The following is an 18,772-nucleotide window of genomic DNA, read 5'->3' as shown; positions in this document are numbered from 1 at the left end:
TGTTGATTATGAATAATTTTGATTGGTTAAACCTGGAATGTGTTTCATTGGCTTAGATTGACCTATCACGACCGAGTTAGTTCTGTGATTTCTTTTGTCATTAATAACATAATTGTACAGTATTATGCTGAGTGAAAATGAAAATTATTCGACGATATTGAATAAATTTTAAATTTGTAAAGATAAATATATATAAAACATAATGATGCAATAGTTATGAGAGTATACAAACAAGAAATAAAACTTATAAATGTCAATATATACTTCATTAAAAATTTATGACATATTATATTAGAAAAAAAATTGAATCTCAAATTTATAGTTAATATAATATAAAAACGAAAGAGTTGTAACCAATGAAAATTTCAGAATATTGGGAAACGAATCCATTCGTATTTACATGTATGTAGGCTTATCTATATACGAAAATATATTTTTAAAAGAAATTTCATCTTACCATAACCTAACTTCACCGAATAAACGGTTAATACAACTCAAATCCAAGAAACGGAAACGGAGTCAAATATATGTCCTTTCTATACCATTCCGCAAATTATAACCAATCGTATTTCTCTTCACCAAACATTGCCCTCGCTAAACACGTTCTGATTGGTCGTAGCATAGCATTTCGTTTCCCTCTTACTTTTGTACACTTAAAACAGATGTATCATTGACAATACTCATTGATTGTAAATAATTCTTATTTTTATAAATAAATTTAGCAGTATTCAACAAATAAAATGTAAAATAATAAGGTATGAAGAAAAATGACGAAGCAAATCGGAGAAGTAAATGGTCGCTGAATTGACTTGGACGTACGGCGGCAGGCAGCGCCGTAGACCTGCGCAAAGGGATTCTCAAATCTGACCGTCACCTGTATTGAAAAGGTAAGCAATTCTGTAGTCATTAAATCGAAATATCTTACTGTGATTTTCATCCACGATCGTCGCGAAAAGGTAAGGGATTATCGTATGGAGGACGCGTCATCGTTCGGATCGATTGTCACGCGTAATCACGTTCACGAGATCAACAAATATGTTCCCGAGTTGTCAAGCGTCTCCGATGTGTTCCCCAGTCGCGGGGGAGGTCGAGGATCTGCTCTACTACGTTGCTCCATCGTACCGTCGGCTGCATTTCATAAGTATTTTCATCGCTGTGAAATATCGCGATCATCGTCTTTCGCGTTCGCCGACACATTCGATTCGATCGGCGGGAAAAATCAGGCCGGTTTATGTCAAGTGCCGAGTGAAAACTTTCACTCGCGTACGCAAGAACGACTGATCATTCGGTGACGGCGGTGTGCGGGGTGCGGGTAACGTGTTGTATGTATGTATGTACGTGCAACTGCCATCCTAACGTTAACGTCCCCGATTTTTCTTCGACAACGTCTACCAAGTGTCTTGATGTTGACAGTGCATCAGACTACAACGCTACGATTTAATGTAGGATCATCTCTAATCGTTGATCTATTGTCGAATATCGTCGATCTTTATCGATTCTATATTCGACATAAATAACGAACGTCTCTTGTCGCGATTCCCGCGGTTTTCATGCCGCTGCCGCCACCGCGCGGCTTCTTCTATTTGGCAAGTGGACTTGTTTGTTGTGCGTGCCGTATCATCTGTCATGGCGTGTCCACTCTTGCGGCGGGTTACTAGCCGCCACTACTGCCTTCGATTTTCTTTTTTTTTTTTTAACTAACCATGCGACAATGCATTCGTGGTAGACGATTGATAAGAACGACAATGACGATATAACGACGACGATGGAATATGTGACTCTTTCTCTGGAGAAAGAGAAAGACAGAGAGAGAGAGAGAGAGAGAGTGAGAAAGAAAGAAAGAGAGAGAGAGAAAACGAGCGAAAGATATCCTTTATTGCTCGAGCATTGATCTTATTTTTCTATCTTTCGTCCTGACACATACCGTCGTGCATGTCCGCTCGAGGCAGGGTTGGTTGGTCGGTACGAAGGAAAGGGAAAGAAACGAGTATGGCGGCCACCGTGCTGAGCCACGCGCCATGTCGAGTTACTCCCGGTGCACGTTTCGAGAGATCTCCCATTGGTCCCTTTTACTCACCTCTCCTCGTGTTCCCATTTTCTTCAACACCTCGTAATAACCGCGGCCTTTTTCGTTTTTGTGATCTTTATTTAAGAAATTTGTCTGGTCTGTTACATATTATTTCTTCGAGATAGAGAGAGAGAGAGAGAGAGAGGGAGGGAGGGAGAAAGAGAGAGAGAGAGAGAGAGAGAGAAGAAATTTTTATTACTTAACGCTTTTTTTCACTTACAAATTGTTAATTCTTCCGATATAACGTGTATGGTGTGTGTATAACAAATAGTAGAGTAAAACTTGAATACGATTGGCTCATGTCGAAATAATAAAAAACCTGTTTTTTCACGATGTATGTAGGTCATCATCTCAATCGAACTTTTATAGCGTCATTAGATACATGTAGCTTCTTCGAAAAAAATATATTCCACTGACTTTAGTTATGATTATCATCATTAAGATTTCTTCCAAGATTAGATTCCAAATGTTGGTGTTACCAAATTTGTGTCCTGTGTAAGTACATATGTACCTATCTACATTTCTTACGAAGCTTTTATCCCTTCCTTACATATTTTTCGACGTCAAGCTCCGCCTACTCGACTAATAACAGCTGGGGTGTCGTCGAAACGATAATAGTTGTACAGTGAAGATTATTTAAATCGATCTTTTTGATATCAATCATGGGTCTCTCTATCTTTCAATCGAAATTCAAATAAAAATATCTTCTTTTATAAATTTTTTTTTCTCTAATCAATCAGTTGCGAGATAACGTCATTGACGAAACACTCGTTTTCAGTGTAAGAGAAACTCCAATCGAATTAGATTAAGTGAAAATAGTTACGCGAGTTTGGTGGATATCTCTAGCTGTCTCTTCTTAAGAACTTTCCTAAACGCGTAACTTAACGCGCGCAAATCGTAATCTTGAGCGTGCGCGCGCGTCTACACACACGTAACAGTACATTCTCCTTTCGAGAATTTAAGGCAACGGTAAAAGTGAGGACGAAAGTTAGATTACTGGGTAATCGTGTCAGGGATGCATTTGTTTGAATTCTACCTGGATGCTAATATGATTTCTATAAATAACCTATTCAATTACTATAATTATCTCTTTCTGGTTTTCATTAATTAATATCTTCTCGAATGATTGGTATTTTTAACATGTGAGAATATATCAATCATTTTGATAATACATATCGTAAACGGAAGTCAATTTCTAAAGTTATTATTACGCATTTAAAGTTTGTTTTTGCTTACATGATGTTTTTATAAGTTGTTCTTCTCTTGATTGATATTATGCGCTTGAGATGATACATCGACATTTTTCTTAAGATCTGAAATGCTAACTTTTTCAAACTACAGGATATTCAAAACGAAACTAAATTTAAATTATCGGGTCAGATCTTCAAGGCTAAAGTGTTGTGCATTGCGTCGATTCGTTATTATATGTGTTTGTATGAGGATCGTGGCGACTGGTACACACGTGTGTGTCACCACTTTCTCAACGATTTTACTATAGCATTAACGAAACGCGCGCGCGGCAAGGTACATACAAATAAGAATAAAATTGATAGATAGAATCTGTTTGAGAATCATAAAATCTTTCTACAAATTTAATCATGATCAAAGATTATATCGTATATACATTTCAACTATACTAGTTTTGATTTTAAATCGAATAATAAAAGATTCATATATTAATAATTTCGATTATTATGTATCAAGCTTTAACCTCATGAACATCATAATAACTTGCATCATTATCAGCTGACGCGTAATCGAACAAACAAAGATTGTAACCGGGTTAGTAACAAGTTCGAACAGCCTTCAATATCATACAGAAGAGGAAAAAGGTTATATTCTGCTTCTGCCGATCATGATCATAGAAATTGAATGAATCTTTATTAACCTACTTTCTGGTGTAACTACCAACACATCATTTGTCTTATTTCATTGAAACATTTCTTGTCTTTGGCGATAATATGTAGTGATAAGAACGTATTATTTACACTTTTCGTGTCGTTTCGATAATGGTTGCGTCGTCGTGTCGTTGTCGTCGATGCAACATTGTACTGTGCATTCGTTCGTACCGATTTACCGATGTTGCCACTCCTCCCTAGAGAGAGAGAGAAAGAGAGAAGGAGGAAGAGAGAGAGAGAGAGAGAGAGAGAGAGAGAGAGAGAGAGAGACAAGAAAAAAGGAACGAAAATATGGCACCTTGAACGGTTAGGACGAATAAAGAGACAAGACCGAGACGAGGACGAGACAAATGCCACGTGCACAACGTCGGAGAATTATACTCTAAAAGAAAGAGAATAAATTCGGTATTCGAAGGAAAACTGCTTTTTCATACGTTTATGTTTATCAATTTTAATACAAATTTTGTATACACAATGATCGCTGCCTAACGATATCGTACTCATTTGTTATTAAAATAATACGAATAATTTGACTTACGTTATAGAATTTCGAATAGTAAATTATGTAATTTTGTGGTTATAGAAATATAACCTAACTTATTCTTGAATAAGTTTCATTGCAATTTTTTTTTCATTCAATCAGATATATTCAAATACATATATATATATGTGTGCATATATATAATATATTTATGTATAATATAAATGTAATATCAATTTCATTTTTCTTACTGAATATGGATACAGTACGGAAGACCGGCCGGCTTGATGGTCCATATGTATATGTACGTATCTAAATCAAGTTGACAAGTCGGATCGTCGTAGCTCGGAATGTAGCTTGCATATGTATACGTTTATACAAAAACAAAACAAAAAAAGAATAAAAAAATTAGAGATGTTATTTTAAGCCGTTCTGTAAGTCATATTATTCGCACGTTGCACTCTGTTGTGGTTTTCATGCTTCCTATTTTTAGGTATCTGTTTTGCCGGTGCGGATATGTTTTCTACTTCTCTCTCTCTCTCTCTCTTTTTTCTTTTTCTTAAGCTTAGAGAGCCGGTTTCGCTCCACGAGAGTCAAGAGATTCAGAATCGTGCATAGAACGAATACGTATATACGTATGTATTTCGGATTACAACGGCAACATGCGCGTCGTCCATGATAAGTTTCCTAATCCTTCTGGAAACCTTCGAAAACTTTCTTCTCTCCGAATGTTTTTCAATAAGATCATTCAATCAAGGAGAATTCGAATGTCGTATCTGTGTTTTCTTCGTTGTTGCACGCTCGCAACTGAACTATAGAACGTAAATACGTTATCGATTATTTATGTATTATTTATATATTTTTATATCAATAACGCTTGTGTGTGAGATATTTGTTGACATACATATTTATTTAATGCTTATGATGCTTCACAAGTAAGAAAGAGGAATTCTAACCAAATCTGGTATCGTTTTGTAAGAAAGTAATTAGCATTTCTTTTTTAAAAAATTTCTTAATTCTGCATTATAGACAACGTTGGTTAGCTTTTTGAGATTGTAAGACGCCCTCTCGTTGCACGCGTACTGCAACATTGTGCGTCTCATGGTTGCGCGCATGAGCTTCTATGCGTGCTGCCTGCTGCCAGCTTGTTATACGTGCGTTTATGCGTCGTCGCGCACGTCACACAACGCGTAGCGTCTCTTGTCTGTATATACTGCCAGCTGGAAGTCGGCGGCATTGCTAGTGTATTGCCATTCGAATATCTTTCTTAAATAAACATTCAAAAAGACAGAAAAGATACTTTTTCAGTGATTTATAAAAGTTGTTTTTTCGTCTACAGTTCTAAGCATCGTGATTACAGGCACGCGATATTATGATCTACAAGATTAAGCAGCAGTTTTCGTGTCACAGGAGGATGCTATTTTTGATATTTTCGCGTTACGAGACATTTGATAAATATATGGTGAACAGTATTGTGTGATCAGTGTAATGACTTCATTAATTATTCTACGTTATTCCTTTATAAATGATTGATTTTATATTATATGTTCTTGTTTTAATATGTTACAGAAGAAACATTAAGATAACCGGCAATATGTTTAGTTTTCATAAACCCAAAGTTTATCGATCCAGTACCGGATGTTGTATTTGCAAAGCTAAATCGAGCAGGTATTATTCTCGCTTAAATTTTGAGTATTATCATTGACAAATCTATATCTATTTTATTTTCTTACAGTTCAAGATTTACAGATAGCAAAAAGTATGAAGATGATTTTATGGAATGTTTTCAATTAGAAGAAAGACGTACTGGAGAAATTTGTAATGCTTGTGTGTTGCTAGTAAAAAGATGGAAAAAGTTACCAGCTGGAAGTAATCGTAACTGGAGACATGTTAGTTATATTTTGATACTTCTAGTAGAATATATATGTGTGTGTGATAATGTTAATAAAGTAATATTTTTATAGGTTGTAGATGCTCGTGCAGGGCCTGGTATTAAATCATTAACAAAATTTAAATCAAAAAATAAAAAGAAACTTAAAGATGCGCCCGAAAAATTTGAAAAAATAATGAAGAAAAAAAATATATATGTAAAATCAGAGACAGAACGAGAACAAAGTCCTGCAATGAGTGATGATTTGGTTGGTGAGTTACAGAATGGAAATTAACTTTATTAAATATACAAATACATATAAAAAATTATATTTACACATTCCTTTTTTTTAGAAGATTATGTGCCAGAAAATAGTAGCAAGTGCTCTAGTAGAACAGGTAGTCCTACTGGCAGCGATGATATTAATACAGTTGACAAACCTTTAGATATTGCACAAGAGGATTCTGATGTAAAAAATGATTTAACTGTTAATGGCTTTATTGATTTATCTTATTTCAAAAGGTATTGTTAGAAATTTATTTAAAAGTTGAAAAACAACAATATTTGAGTTAGTTTAAAAGAAAAGTTATATTTTATCAAAGCTTTTTTAAAAACAAGAGATTTTATTTTTTAGGGAAATTATTTGCTGTGGTACAATATTCAAAGGCCCATATGGAGAAGTTATAATAGATCCAGCATTGATAAAACCATGTACAGGATGCCTATCTAAACAAAGACAGCAACAATCAAATGTGTTAAGAAATAGTCCAGTACATAGTTCAGCATCGGCGAGTCCTGTTCATAGTTCTGCATCTGCTAGTCCTACTCACAGCGTAGAATCAGGTGTAGATTCAGCGGTGACAAAACAAACAAGTAAAACATTCAGTGATTCGTCTTCTGATTCTGGTTATGACGAATCTTCTAATCAAGGGGTTGGTGAGGGTAAAGTTACTAAAGTAATTATGAATGTTAATCCCAACCTTAAACCGATTGTTAAAACACAACCGATAAAGAGTGTGCAATTAAAAGCTATCCCTGTTGTATCGGAATCTGTCAGGTTAAAGTCAGATGTGCCAATAAAATTGGTGCCTATAAAACAAATAGACCAACTTTCTTGTAAGCCATTATCTTTAGTATCATCAACCAATGTTACTTTAAGCAGTAGTTCACATACTATTGTTACTGTCCCTGCCAACCCACTTGTTGATTTTACAATGCATGCAAGTCCTTCTAGACAATCTGTTTCTAATTAATGTCAATTCTCTTATAGAGGTTTAATTTATTATTTTTTCTCTTTTTTCTTATATAGGTAGATATATATGTTATGACACAAACTTATTTTTTAAACATGCTACCATCATTGCCCAGACAACAAAGGCTATGGAAGGATGTGTTTAAAACTTTATATTAAATACAATTGAAGAGTTTATAATGTTATGAATGAGGATAACTGATTTCTTAACTAGGGTAATTGTTATGACATGCATTAGATAAGTAGTGCTCTTTGAAAAAAAAAAAAAAAAAAGAAAAGAAATGTAAAGAATTTTTATTCCTACTCGTTGCAAGTTGATAAAAGTATTTGTAACTATATATGATATTGACTTTATATGAGTAACATGTTGAAATTCACTTTACACTTTTCAAGTAGTTGTAAAAAAAAGAACAATCGAATAAGACCATAAAGTTTTTATTGACCATCGTTTATAGCATATGTAAAATGTGTTATAAACTGCCATATCTTATAATTGCTAACCTTTCATAAATTTGATAAATTTTCGAAAGGTTATCAATCTTTCTCCAAATTTAATAAGCTGTATGTATTTAAGTATCGTTATAAAAATATTATGAAGATATAAGTATTCACTCAGCAAGACAGCAGATGGCAGTTTATTACATCTCTCGACTATGCATTTATAAGAGTACTATATAATATAAAAGTTTATCCATCCACAGCTTCAGTTTTCTGGGTCAATCTTTGCAATCGTATATGTGAATACTTATGTGGATGTCCCAAAATGCCAATCAATCTTTAAATGTTCGGGTCCAAAAATTCTGAAAAGTAATTCATATTAACTAGGATCTAATGTTGACATTGTACCAGATGCATTTGAAATTATCTGTGCAAAACTCCATGACGTTAAAATTAAGGAATCCAATGATGTGTTCAGGTAATATTATCCTGATCCACTTAGAGCAATAATATACAAATTAACTTTTTAATAAAATATCTGAAGTTTGATAAACTTATCATATCACTATGATGATATATTTAGGCAGTATTACTAGGGACGAAAATTGGTTAAGAATATGGCAATCAGATTGGCGAACTGGACCAGCAAATTTAATTAAGATACTTTGAGATAAGTAATGAAGACACAAAATAGAAATGGGCTGAATCAATTTGATACGAAATTTAAGAATAATAATAAATAAGTAAAGGCTGGTAGTTCCTAGATTTCAGAAATGGACACGTTACAAAAAGATAACACAAACTAATGTACCTGTTGAAAACAGATTATTGTGATTATTCTCCAGATCTTATTTGAATCATACATGTTTCATGCACAAAAAATTTTCTGATAAGAGATATGTATTTTATTAGGAAAGTCCATGTACGATCGCAAAAGGCTTTCTTATTTCATTTCTTTTTTAATATTCTTTTGAATTTTTAATTAAAAACTTATATTAAAAAATATCTCTCAATCTACAGAACTCTTATTTAAGATAGCAGTGCATTTTATAATACAGATATAAACGATCTTGCATTTCCATAGATATTTTTAATGAAGTTTAAAGTTTGATCCACATGGACAAGGGCTGAGCATTTTATATGTGCAATATATATTGCTAATTCTGTGTAGATTCAAGCATATTACTAAATTTTAATGTAACTGGCTGATAACAATTTTCTGAATCTGATAATAATCATTAGAAATATAAATAAAGTTTGTAAAATTTGTGATCTACTGTTTGACAAAAAATTAAAAGCATGTTTCAACTCTTTTCCATCTAGGTAAAAGCTGAAAATAAACTCTACACAGATCGTCTTATAGTATTGCATTCACATATATTCTTATATGTTGTGTATACGAAATGTAAGCAAAAAATGAAAACCTGAAATTAAATAATTTTGATCAATGGGATACTCATGCCTGCAACTACTAGAAAGGAAAAGAGTTAATATACAAATTTTTATATACTATTATGCACTGCCCATCTGGCTTAAGTGGATTTATAATGAATAAGGAAAAAAGATTATTTGTATGAAGATAAATATTGAATATATATGATTTGTCAAAGGACGATGTAAGAAGCTGCCTTGCCCTTTGACAAATTTCCATTATACATTTATATTGACTAGGAGAGTCTATGATCTCTTTATTGTGAATATTAATTTTCTTTGTAACTAACATTATGATTTACGATTTATAATAGTAAAAAGGACGGATCATACTGGTTAAATAAAATGAAAAATCTTAATATCACACTATGGAATTATGATGTTTATAATTTATTCATAATAAAAACTTTAATTATTCGTATAAGTATTCTATAAAAGTAGTACACTTCATACTATCATTAATTATTTATCAAATCTTTAATTTGTGCAATGATCCTTCCTTGTAAAAAGATAAAAATAATTGTTTAATTTATTTATTTTTTAAGTCAAATTTATTGCAATATAATATTCCTTGCTATACAAAATTATATATTTTTATACAGATTATCTTTGCTTTTTATGCTACATTTTTTGTGTGTATATTGATAGAAAAGAAAATATTAAGAACCACATTTTCCAGGTCAATCTGTTCGCAATATTCTAGGAATTATTTATTTTTGATTATCTTGTAAATTGAAATTAATAATTCATTATTATTTTCTAAGAAAACTATACTTATATATATAAGAGAGAGAGAGAGTCATGGATTAATGGATACCAGAATAGTTAGGTCGAGTAGCATGTGTTCGAAGAAATATGATTGGGTGATACATATGATATATTATATATTTAAAAGCGTGTTTTTGAAAAGAGAAAATGTTAAACCAAAAGTTTATTGATGAACATTATGCAGGATTTAGAGGAGTACATTTTATGTGCTGCTAATTATTATTGTCACATAATAAAATGATATTTCTCATGAATATGACGATAAATTCAATATATGCATATACTTTAACAGCAATTTGATTCATTTCAAAATAATTGATTAAACATTAAAATAATAAAATAATAAAATTAATAAGATTTCTTTAGAACAATCTACAATGAAACAGAACAGATGACAAGGTTGTGCTTATATAATATTAAGTCTAAGATTTAATCAGGTATTTATATTATCCTTATGTCAAAGAAATATGTGTGCATTTTTATTCTAATTAATCGAAACCAATGTTTATACTATAATTAAGATTTATCATATAAAAACAGCAATATGATTTATATTAATGATATTGATAGTTTAATTGTATGTGTATTAATTTTGGCAAAATATGCTAAAAAAAATCCTTAATCATATTTTTCATATTGTAGCCATTGATAAAATGTCTACAAACATGACTGATGTAAGGAGTTCAAATATTCTCTCTTGTGGTGTGACCTGGCAGATTCCAAACAAGTACCTTTTATCAAGAATCATGCAAGATTGTAATTTTTTAAATTAACTGCCATATCAGGTTTCTAAAAATTTCAAAGATACAAGAGATTTTGATAACAATTTTAAAAGATTATAATTAATCCTATACATATGATAAAAATCTCTAATAGACTGATAGTTTAGAAACCTGATTTAAAGTAATATTAATAATTATAATATGTAAAAGATATTTTGCATAAATCTTGCAAGTTTCTACTATGAATCAATTACCCTAATGCACTATGGTATTAAATATAATGTTTACTTAGAATAACGTGGTGCAACTAGAAGCATACAAAATTTTCTCTATACTTGCTTATAAATTTATATATATATATATATACACATACATACACACAACACACATATATACATATACTTAAGATCAGTGTTCGTCCTTCTGATTCTTGTTATTAAAGAAACAGATTTTTCATAATATGCATTTATATTACGAACGAATTGTCTTTTATATTAGATGAGGAAGTGGATATAGAATTTTTTGAATATATTATGGCAGGGATGAATATGTATGTAAATATGTGCTAGGAGGCATTCGATCTCGCAAGATGTTCTAGTTATACGATGACTTTTTCATCATTGTGCTACTTGTTAACATCAGAAAACATCAATATTAAGTACGATTCTGAGACTGATCGATGTATTTAGCAGATAACTCTAATTTACACAAAACTGTTAGCTATAGGTAAATATTGTAACATTTATGAATATGCTATGAAATTCTAATAATAACAGACGATGACTGCCGTAATTAATATTCCATAATTACAATGATTATTCTGTTTATATAATGATTATTATATATTTGTGTGTGTATACATACTATATATATATGTGTATATGTTACGTAACACACACATAAATAATATATAATTAATCAATCGATTACAATCATAAAAGCACCTTTGCAATTACCACTCTCATTGGTTTCATGACAAAAAGTGTATATAATTAAAAGAATGATGGTTACACATACACACAGACACTTAGGCCATGTATAAGATTGTAATAAAAAGATTATTTGTAAGAATTCATCGATCATACAAATTAGAATAATGATAATGATAATAATAATAATAATAATGATAATAATAACAACAACAACAACAATAACTAATAATAATAATAATAATAATAATAATAATAATAATAATAATAATAATATGATTAATGAAAAATAACATTGTGCCGACATGCTTGATCGACATACATTACCCAACTCAAATTCGTGTCAATTAGTCTGATTGCAACAAGATTTAAATGTTAAGAACTATATTCTTAGTGTTGTAGATATGTTGTAAAAATAAGTACATATTTTGTTTTTTAACAAAATCGACAAATCAGCAAGTTTCTTATTAAAGTAATGAATTTGTATTATATAGATGATATATATATATATATATATATATATATATATATATATATATATATATATATGTAAGAAGTCTGTGAGATACCAAATTTCATAGCTGAATAAATAAGATATATGTTGCATACAAATATACATACATACATACATACATACATGCATGCATATATATATATATATATATATATATATATATATATACATATATATAAAGGGAGAGAAAGTATATTTATAATTTTATAAGATTTTTTTATCTCTCTCGATATCATATATTTATCTTGAAAAAATCAGTTTATCTTTGTGTACATGTATATTCTAGATTTTAATAACAATGAGTAAATATGAGGAACTATTATTTAAATTCTTGTTATAAAATAATTACAACTTAGAAAATAATAATCCATAATATTATTATCAAAAGTGAGTAACTCTATATTCATCCATTATTATCTCGAGTTAGCAAACAATAGTGAATAAAAATATTTTATATGTGCTAAAAAGTTAAATCTGACAATCTTAAAAATGCATTATTGTGTTATCTTGAATATTTATCTTACGTACTATCTTACGAATCAATATCTAACTTCACAAGGAGAAAGATATAATACGTGCATTATATTTATGAAAAATGTTTAAAATATAGTATTTTATATTACATCTTTTATAATTTATATATAATTTGATATATAATATTATATATAATTTTATAAATGATGAATGTGTACTATAGTGATAATTCATTATACTTTGTTAAAAACATGTATTATATTCTTTCAATTTCAATGAATGAATTTATTTATACATATGATTTCTCTAAACGCGTTTAAATTCTTATTTTCGGCATTATGTACAGATGGCAGTATTGTCATGTTATTTCGAGCTCACATAACCATGCGTTCAGATGCATTTAATCTAGTAGCGAGAACACTGACGAAAGATTTTCCTTTTTATATAGTCTTCTCTCTTTCAAACTGTTTCGCTGTTTAGATATGAGTACGATAATAATTGATAAAAAAAAAAGGTTAGTTTCCGAACTTAACATGATTTGTAACTTGCCTGTACATATTTTTTAATATAAATCAATTGATTATTTTAGAATAATGCAATATTCATACAAATTTTCCAGTTTTTTTTATATTTTTCATTATATCGACAGCCGTTAAAGAAGGTGAAGCCATTACTTTGATGTCATAACTTTCCACCTTACTTCTTCACATGCAAATCAAAGTGGTTCTTACACTTTAACAATTTTATTACAATATGATGAAATGTGTGAAACCAAGATTAATAACTTTCGATGTAACTGGAACATTATTGATGACGAAGTTAGAAGAACATTATATTGAGGTCGGACATAAATACGGTTTATCGATCGAACCTCGTCAATTGGCGCAAAGTTTTAAAAACAATTTCCGACGTCTTGCTATTGAACATCCCATATATGGAAAATATACCGGCCTTGGATGGGAAAATTGGTGGAGAACGATTGTTTACAATGTATTTAAAGATCAAAACAAGAACGTTTCTACTGAAACTCTTGATAAGGTGAAAATTTGTTTAACACATTAATGTTTTATTTTTAAGTTTTTATATAAAACAAAGGCCACGGCAAAAGAGAAAAATTGTATCTTGCACCATCTTGCGTAATTTATGTTTAAAATACTTACGACTGTTTAAATTATAATTTGTATGTTAAAAAGTAATAGGTCTTTTTATTCGATCGTATATTAAGAGAATGCTGAAAATACGTTTTATTGATATTGATTATTAATATTAATACAAATATAACCTTTTATCTATCGATATTGTTGACTCTTATCATTTTATAATCAAAGAAATGTCAATGTCGTAAAATTTTGCTAATGGAAATAAACCTTTTTAATATTTGATATATTATAATTGTTGTTCTTATGAAAATTTTTAGTGACAATATTATTTACATCTTTTATTTTTACAATTTTTAGGTTGCTAATACCCTGATAGAATGTTACAGCACAAGTAAATGCTGGCATGTGTATCCAGGAGCAATCGAATTGCTCGAATGTCTTCGTAAATATAGAATTGTTTTAGGAGTGATATCCAATTTTGATGAAAGATTGGAACCAATTTTAATTGATCTCAAGATTAGACCGTTTTTCTCCTTTGTATTAACGTCGTACGATTTTGGCAAGGAGAAGCCGGACGTATCGATATTCGTTGAAGCTCTACGATTAGCGAATAAAGATCAAAAAGTAGACATCGTACCTCAACAGGCTATACATATAGGCGATACGATAGATAACGATTATTTTGGTGCCAAAAATGCACAATGGAACTCACTTTTGATCAGTCACGAACAAAAACGTATAGACGAAAGGAAAGTTTGTAAAGAAGACATTTTTATAAATCTTCAAGATTTACGGAGACATTTCGAAATGTTTTTAAATAAAATAAAAAATCGAAGAAACGTTTGAATATGATATTATGAGTAATATGAAGATAAATATATGAAATAATGAAGTAGTAGAATATTAACAATAATTAGAAAATTATTAAATATTCTGTAATGATTTCATAGTATAATTCTGTCAGCTATAGAAGCTTACTTATTTTTAATTTTATGATATTGTTAAATATAAATATATTTTATTGGACATATGTTAGTTATATAATAAAAAAAAAATTGTATAAAATATTTTAAACTTTTTTTATACAATTTATTTTTTGTTAGGTTTTTCAACGCACACATACGTACATATGCATATATACATATACATATATACATATATGCACACACATACATATGTACTTTTAAAATATATCACAAATATACACTTTCATTTTATTTTCATACATTTAATCATATGTCCAGAAACTAATCATGCAAGTAGATAGATGTATATCAAGTACCTAATATTTCATTTTAACATCTTATACAACTAACATAACAAAAATATATAAAATGTATACAAATGTATATAAAATGTATATATAAAAAAGTATTAATTACATTTGATAGTTTTATTTGTTCAATTAAATAAGTGCAAGATAATATTTACATCTTGCTTATTCTTCAAAGCCTTGACTGCATACCACCACTAGCAACAATTGTTTCCCCAGTAATATATGATGCATCATCACTCGCTAAAAAAGCAGCAATGCCACTAATCTCATCTGGCTTTCCAATTCTTCCAAGTGGAATTTTTTCCATAGTAGCAGCATTTGCTGTTTCAGATTTGTGGAACTATAAAGTATCAAAAATATTGAATTTATTTTTTTTTTCTATCAAGTAGAGATAGAAGTATCAAGAAATTATATGAACATACTGGCTCTGAGAATTTGGTTTCGATAATACCAGGTGCGATGCAATTGACGCGAATTCCATATGTAGATAAATTTTCAGCAGCAGCTTTACAAAGTCCTAATAATGCTGTTTTACTAACTGAATAAACTCCAAGAAGCTGAAATTGTATAGAACTGAATATTGGCAATGATCTAAATTATAATTAAATTGTATTCTATACTAATTTATAAATAATAATAAGTACTTTAATTAATCTATGATAAAAATACATACATTAAATGGTTGATATCCTGATATAGATGATATAATAGTTATTGATGGTGATTTACTATCTTTTAAAAGAGGCAAAGATTCTTTCATAAGTAAATATGTACATTTAACATTAATATCAAATATTTTATCCCACACTTCCTCTTCACTTTCTAAAACTGGCCCAACTTGTGGATTTACTGCTGCATTAGAAATCAAAATATCCAGACCTCCGAATACAGATTTTGTCTAAAACATTTTTGTTATTTGTTTTCAATAATCTATATAATAATCTATATAATATGGTATATATAAATTTTTGTTATATACTTCATCGAATAATTTTTTTCTTTGTTCAGCTTTTCCTACATGACAAACAGTACCAGCAACAAATAAACCTTCTTCAAGTAATTTATTCACAGCCTTTTTTACATTAGATTCTTTTCTGCTACTGATCATAACTTTGGCACCCTCTTGCGCTAAACGTTTCGCTATAGAATATCCTATCCTATAAGAAGATATTAACTTGATGATTCTAATAGTATTGTTTGATTACATAACATTCTATTTTGATTGGTAATTATACATATATCTATATTCATATTAAATAAATAAAGTAATAATTACCCCTCTGTAGATGCAGTAACGATTGCAACTTTTCCTTCCAGGCGTTTGCATTTTACTTCTGCATTATTACTAAAATTTCGCATGTTTCGACTTATAGCCGTACGTAACATTGTTCAAGAATGACACGGTTCTATTGAATCAATAATCATAATGATAACCTATCGTTTGATAACATTAGCATGCATTAATATTCGGATCATGTATATAAATAAAAGAAAACTTGTAATTATACTTACTTTGATTTTTTATATTACGTAATATTTACGTTACATAACTTCATAAATATTCGTATTACTTCAATAAAAAAATATTAATTTATTTATTGATCAATATTGTTAGCATCAATAATAATTACTAAGTAATTTTTTTATTAATAAGTTTTGTTAATAAATTTGATGTGAATAATATTCATGGAGAAATTTGATCAATTTCTTTTTATAATAATCACAAAAATTAAATCATGTAATTATTTAAGTAAAATGATAACATAAGTGTTCATAAATACGCTTTATATACAACGTCTTTATTTCTATTGAGCACAAATAATTTTTACGCGCGAAATATGAATATCGAAATGTTAAATATCTTATCGGAAACGGATCATTGTATTTTGCTAGAAAAAGTTTATCTTGAGAAAAAGAATATTTAAGAATTATAAGGGTAACAGGATAATAATTAACATATTTAATAATTTTTAATATGGAATAAACTATTTTAAAAAATAATATTTGTTTTATTATTATGTTAATTCACCACAAGCTGATATAACAACCTTTTGAGTTGTGGTACCCGACTTTGTTCCATACTTTTCCATTTTTTTTAGAACATCTAAACCACTAAGAACATGACCAAAAACTACATGTTTGCCATCTAGCCAATCTGTGCGTGCTGTACAAAGGAAAAATTGTGATCCATTTGTATTTGATCCTGAATTTGCCATTGACAAAGTACCTGGCCCTGTGTGTTTTAATTCAAAGTTTTCATCTTCAAACTTATTTCCATATATCGATTTTCCACCAGTCCCGTCATTGTTAGTAAAATCTCCTCCTTGACACATCTATTGTACAATTGTTAAGGATCCATGTGTGTGTTCTTATATTTATCAAAATTTTTTAATTTAAACATTAAAAGAGTCAAAGGATACAAAATCTGGAATAATTCTATGAAAAGTACTGCCTTGATATCCGTAACCTTTTTCATGAGTACAAAGTGCACGAAAATTTTCTGCAGTTTTCGGTACAATATCTGCTCTTAGCATCATAATAATTCTACCTAATTCTTGCTTTCCAATGTTGATATCAAAGTAAACCTGTGGATTTTTCTTAGGCTTTTTTGATTGAGATGCATCATCAGTTTTCGAATTTTCATCTGTTTTAAGAGTTTCACCTGCATGTTCTTGCAACCAAGCATCATCTGCCCATACTGGTTTTGATGAACCTTCCTTTATCTTTTGAGGCTTAGCAATATTTACTCTTATCGTCCGTCCAAATAACTCTGAATCATTCTGTTAATCAATATTGATAAATTTTGATATGATTTATCAATTTTGTATTATTAAATCAATATGTTATCAATAAGATATTTACAAAATGCAAGAAGAAATTTACAATATATGTTTACAAGTTTCATTATACTCAAAAGACATCAGACTATATACAAAAATTATAGATCTACCATAATATATAAGCATACCATATTATCTATTGCTGCTGCTGCATCTTCAGCAGTTTCAAATTCAATAAACGCGAATCCTCTATGTTTCTCAGATTCATAATCTAATGGTATTTGCACATCAATTATTTCTCCAAATGGTATAAATGCAGCATGCAGTACTTTTTCATCTACTTCTTCTGCTAAGCCACCTATATAAGATAATGTACTTACATAAATATCGTCGATAATCATAAACTCATTTTGATTACAAATTTCTAAGGAGGTTAGTCAAGTTGTTATCATATATATTTATCAGTTTACACATTATCATTAAATTTATATGTTTTACAATCATTCCCATACCTACGTATATAGTTCTCTTTGTATTGCTACTCATGCTTTGTGTTCTCGCATATGTTTTTCAATTTTTATATACACGAGACTTAACCAAACAAACATGTCTCGACACCGGCTTTATTATTGACTGAAGAACAACGGTTGTCAGCGACACCATCGTCATTATCTCAGAATAGGGATGAATGGGGATTAATGTCAAAGCACTCAAAAAGAACCACGTTATATTATATAAGCTCAATTTATCACGTTAATATTCACAATTGAT

The 18,772-nt window shown here is 29.8% G+C and overlaps 4 protein-coding genes across 11 annotated transcripts; 2 read left to right on the top strand and 2 right to left on the bottom strand.

Moving 5' to 3' along the window:
* Window positions 1-799: 799 nt before the first annotated feature.
* On the top strand, window positions 800-9,412 carry LOC122635194 (SIN3-HDAC complex-associated factor). Of its 5 annotated transcripts, XR_006328590.1 has the most exons (7): window positions 5,668-5,932; window positions 6,017-6,115; window positions 6,183-6,336; window positions 6,412-6,589; window positions 6,671-6,839; window positions 6,952-8,485; window positions 8,591-9,412. XR_006328590.1 is itself a non-coding variant. In XM_043825139.1 (6 exons), the coding sequence occupies exons 2-6, from the start codon at window positions 6,042-6,044 to the stop codon at window positions 7,568-7,570; spliced, it is 1,194 nt and encodes a 397-aa protein (XP_043681074.1). In that variant the 5' UTR covers window positions 800-887; window positions 6,017-6,041; the 3' UTR covers window positions 7,571-9,412. The 5 variants fall into 5 exon arrangements, 4 of the variants coding, with proteins under 4 accessions (XP_043681074.1, XP_043681083.1, XP_043681094.1 ...); XM_043825139.1 differs by lacking the exon at window positions 5,668-5,932 and adding an exon at window positions 800-887 and having other exon boundaries at window positions 6,952-9,412; XM_043825148.1 differs by lacking the exon at window positions 5,668-5,932 and adding an exon at window positions 935-956 and having other exon boundaries at window positions 6,952-9,412.
* A 3,244-nt stretch (window positions 9,413-12,656) lies between these two features.
* Window positions 12,657-15,019, top strand: LOC122635221 (rhythmically expressed gene 2 protein-like). Of its 3 annotated transcripts, none has more exons than XM_043825200.1 (3): window positions 12,657-13,359; window positions 13,495-13,883; window positions 14,303-15,019. In XM_043825200.1, exons 2-3 carry the CDS (start codon window positions 13,599-13,601, stop codon window positions 14,789-14,791), a joined length of 774 nt encoding a protein of 257 aa, XP_043681135.1. In that variant the 5' UTR covers window positions 12,657-13,359; window positions 13,495-13,598; the 3' UTR covers window positions 14,792-15,019. The 3 variants fall into 3 exon arrangements, with proteins under 3 accessions (XP_043681135.1, XP_043681126.1, XP_043681119.1); XM_043825191.1 differs by having other exon boundaries at window positions 12,658-13,355; window positions 13,493-13,883; XM_043825184.1 differs by having other exon boundaries at window positions 12,658-13,883.
* A 117-nt stretch (window positions 15,020-15,136) lies between these two features.
* On the bottom strand, window positions 15,137-16,831 carry LOC122634137 (dehydrogenase/reductase SDR family member 4). Of its 2 annotated transcripts, XM_043822782.1 has the most exons (6): window positions 16,734-16,831; window positions 16,498-16,627; window positions 16,201-16,378; window positions 15,895-16,119; window positions 15,644-15,778; window positions 15,137-15,561 (listed from the first exon to the last, which is right to left on the bottom strand). In XM_043822782.1, the coding sequence occupies exons 2-6, from the start codon at window positions 16,605-16,607 to the stop codon at window positions 15,391-15,393; spliced, it is 819 nt and encodes a 272-aa protein (XP_043678717.1). In that variant the 5' UTR covers window positions 16,608-16,627; window positions 16,734-16,831; the 3' UTR covers window positions 15,137-15,390. The 2 variants fall into 2 exon arrangements, with proteins under 2 accessions (XP_043678717.1, XP_043678708.1); XM_043822773.1 differs by lacking the exon at window positions 16,734-16,831 and having other exon boundaries at window positions 16,498-16,658.
* Window positions 16,832-17,185: 354 nt separating this feature from the next.
* Window positions 17,186-18,747, bottom strand: LOC122634132 (peptidyl-prolyl cis-trans isomerase E). The gene is made up of 4 exons (XM_043822759.1): window positions 18,514-18,747; window positions 18,190-18,359; window positions 17,642-18,001; window positions 17,186-17,554 (listed from the first exon to the last, which is right to left on the bottom strand). Exons 1-4 carry the CDS (start codon window positions 18,545-18,547, stop codon window positions 17,237-17,239), a joined length of 882 nt encoding a protein of 293 aa, XP_043678694.1. The 5' UTR covers window positions 18,548-18,747; the 3' UTR covers window positions 17,186-17,236.
* Between the last annotated feature and the right edge of the window lie 25 nt (window positions 18,748-18,772).

Source organism: Vespula pensylvanica, chromosome 1 (genome assembly GCF_014466175.1).
Source record: "Vespula pensylvanica isolate Volc-1 chromosome 1, ASM1446617v1, whole genome shotgun sequence".
In the NCBI taxonomy this organism is placed as follows: Eukaryota; Metazoa; Arthropoda; class Insecta; order Hymenoptera; family Vespidae; genus Vespula; species Vespula pensylvanica.
Note: the sequence above shows the minus strand (reverse complement) of the source record. Positions and strands in the feature narration are given on the sequence as shown.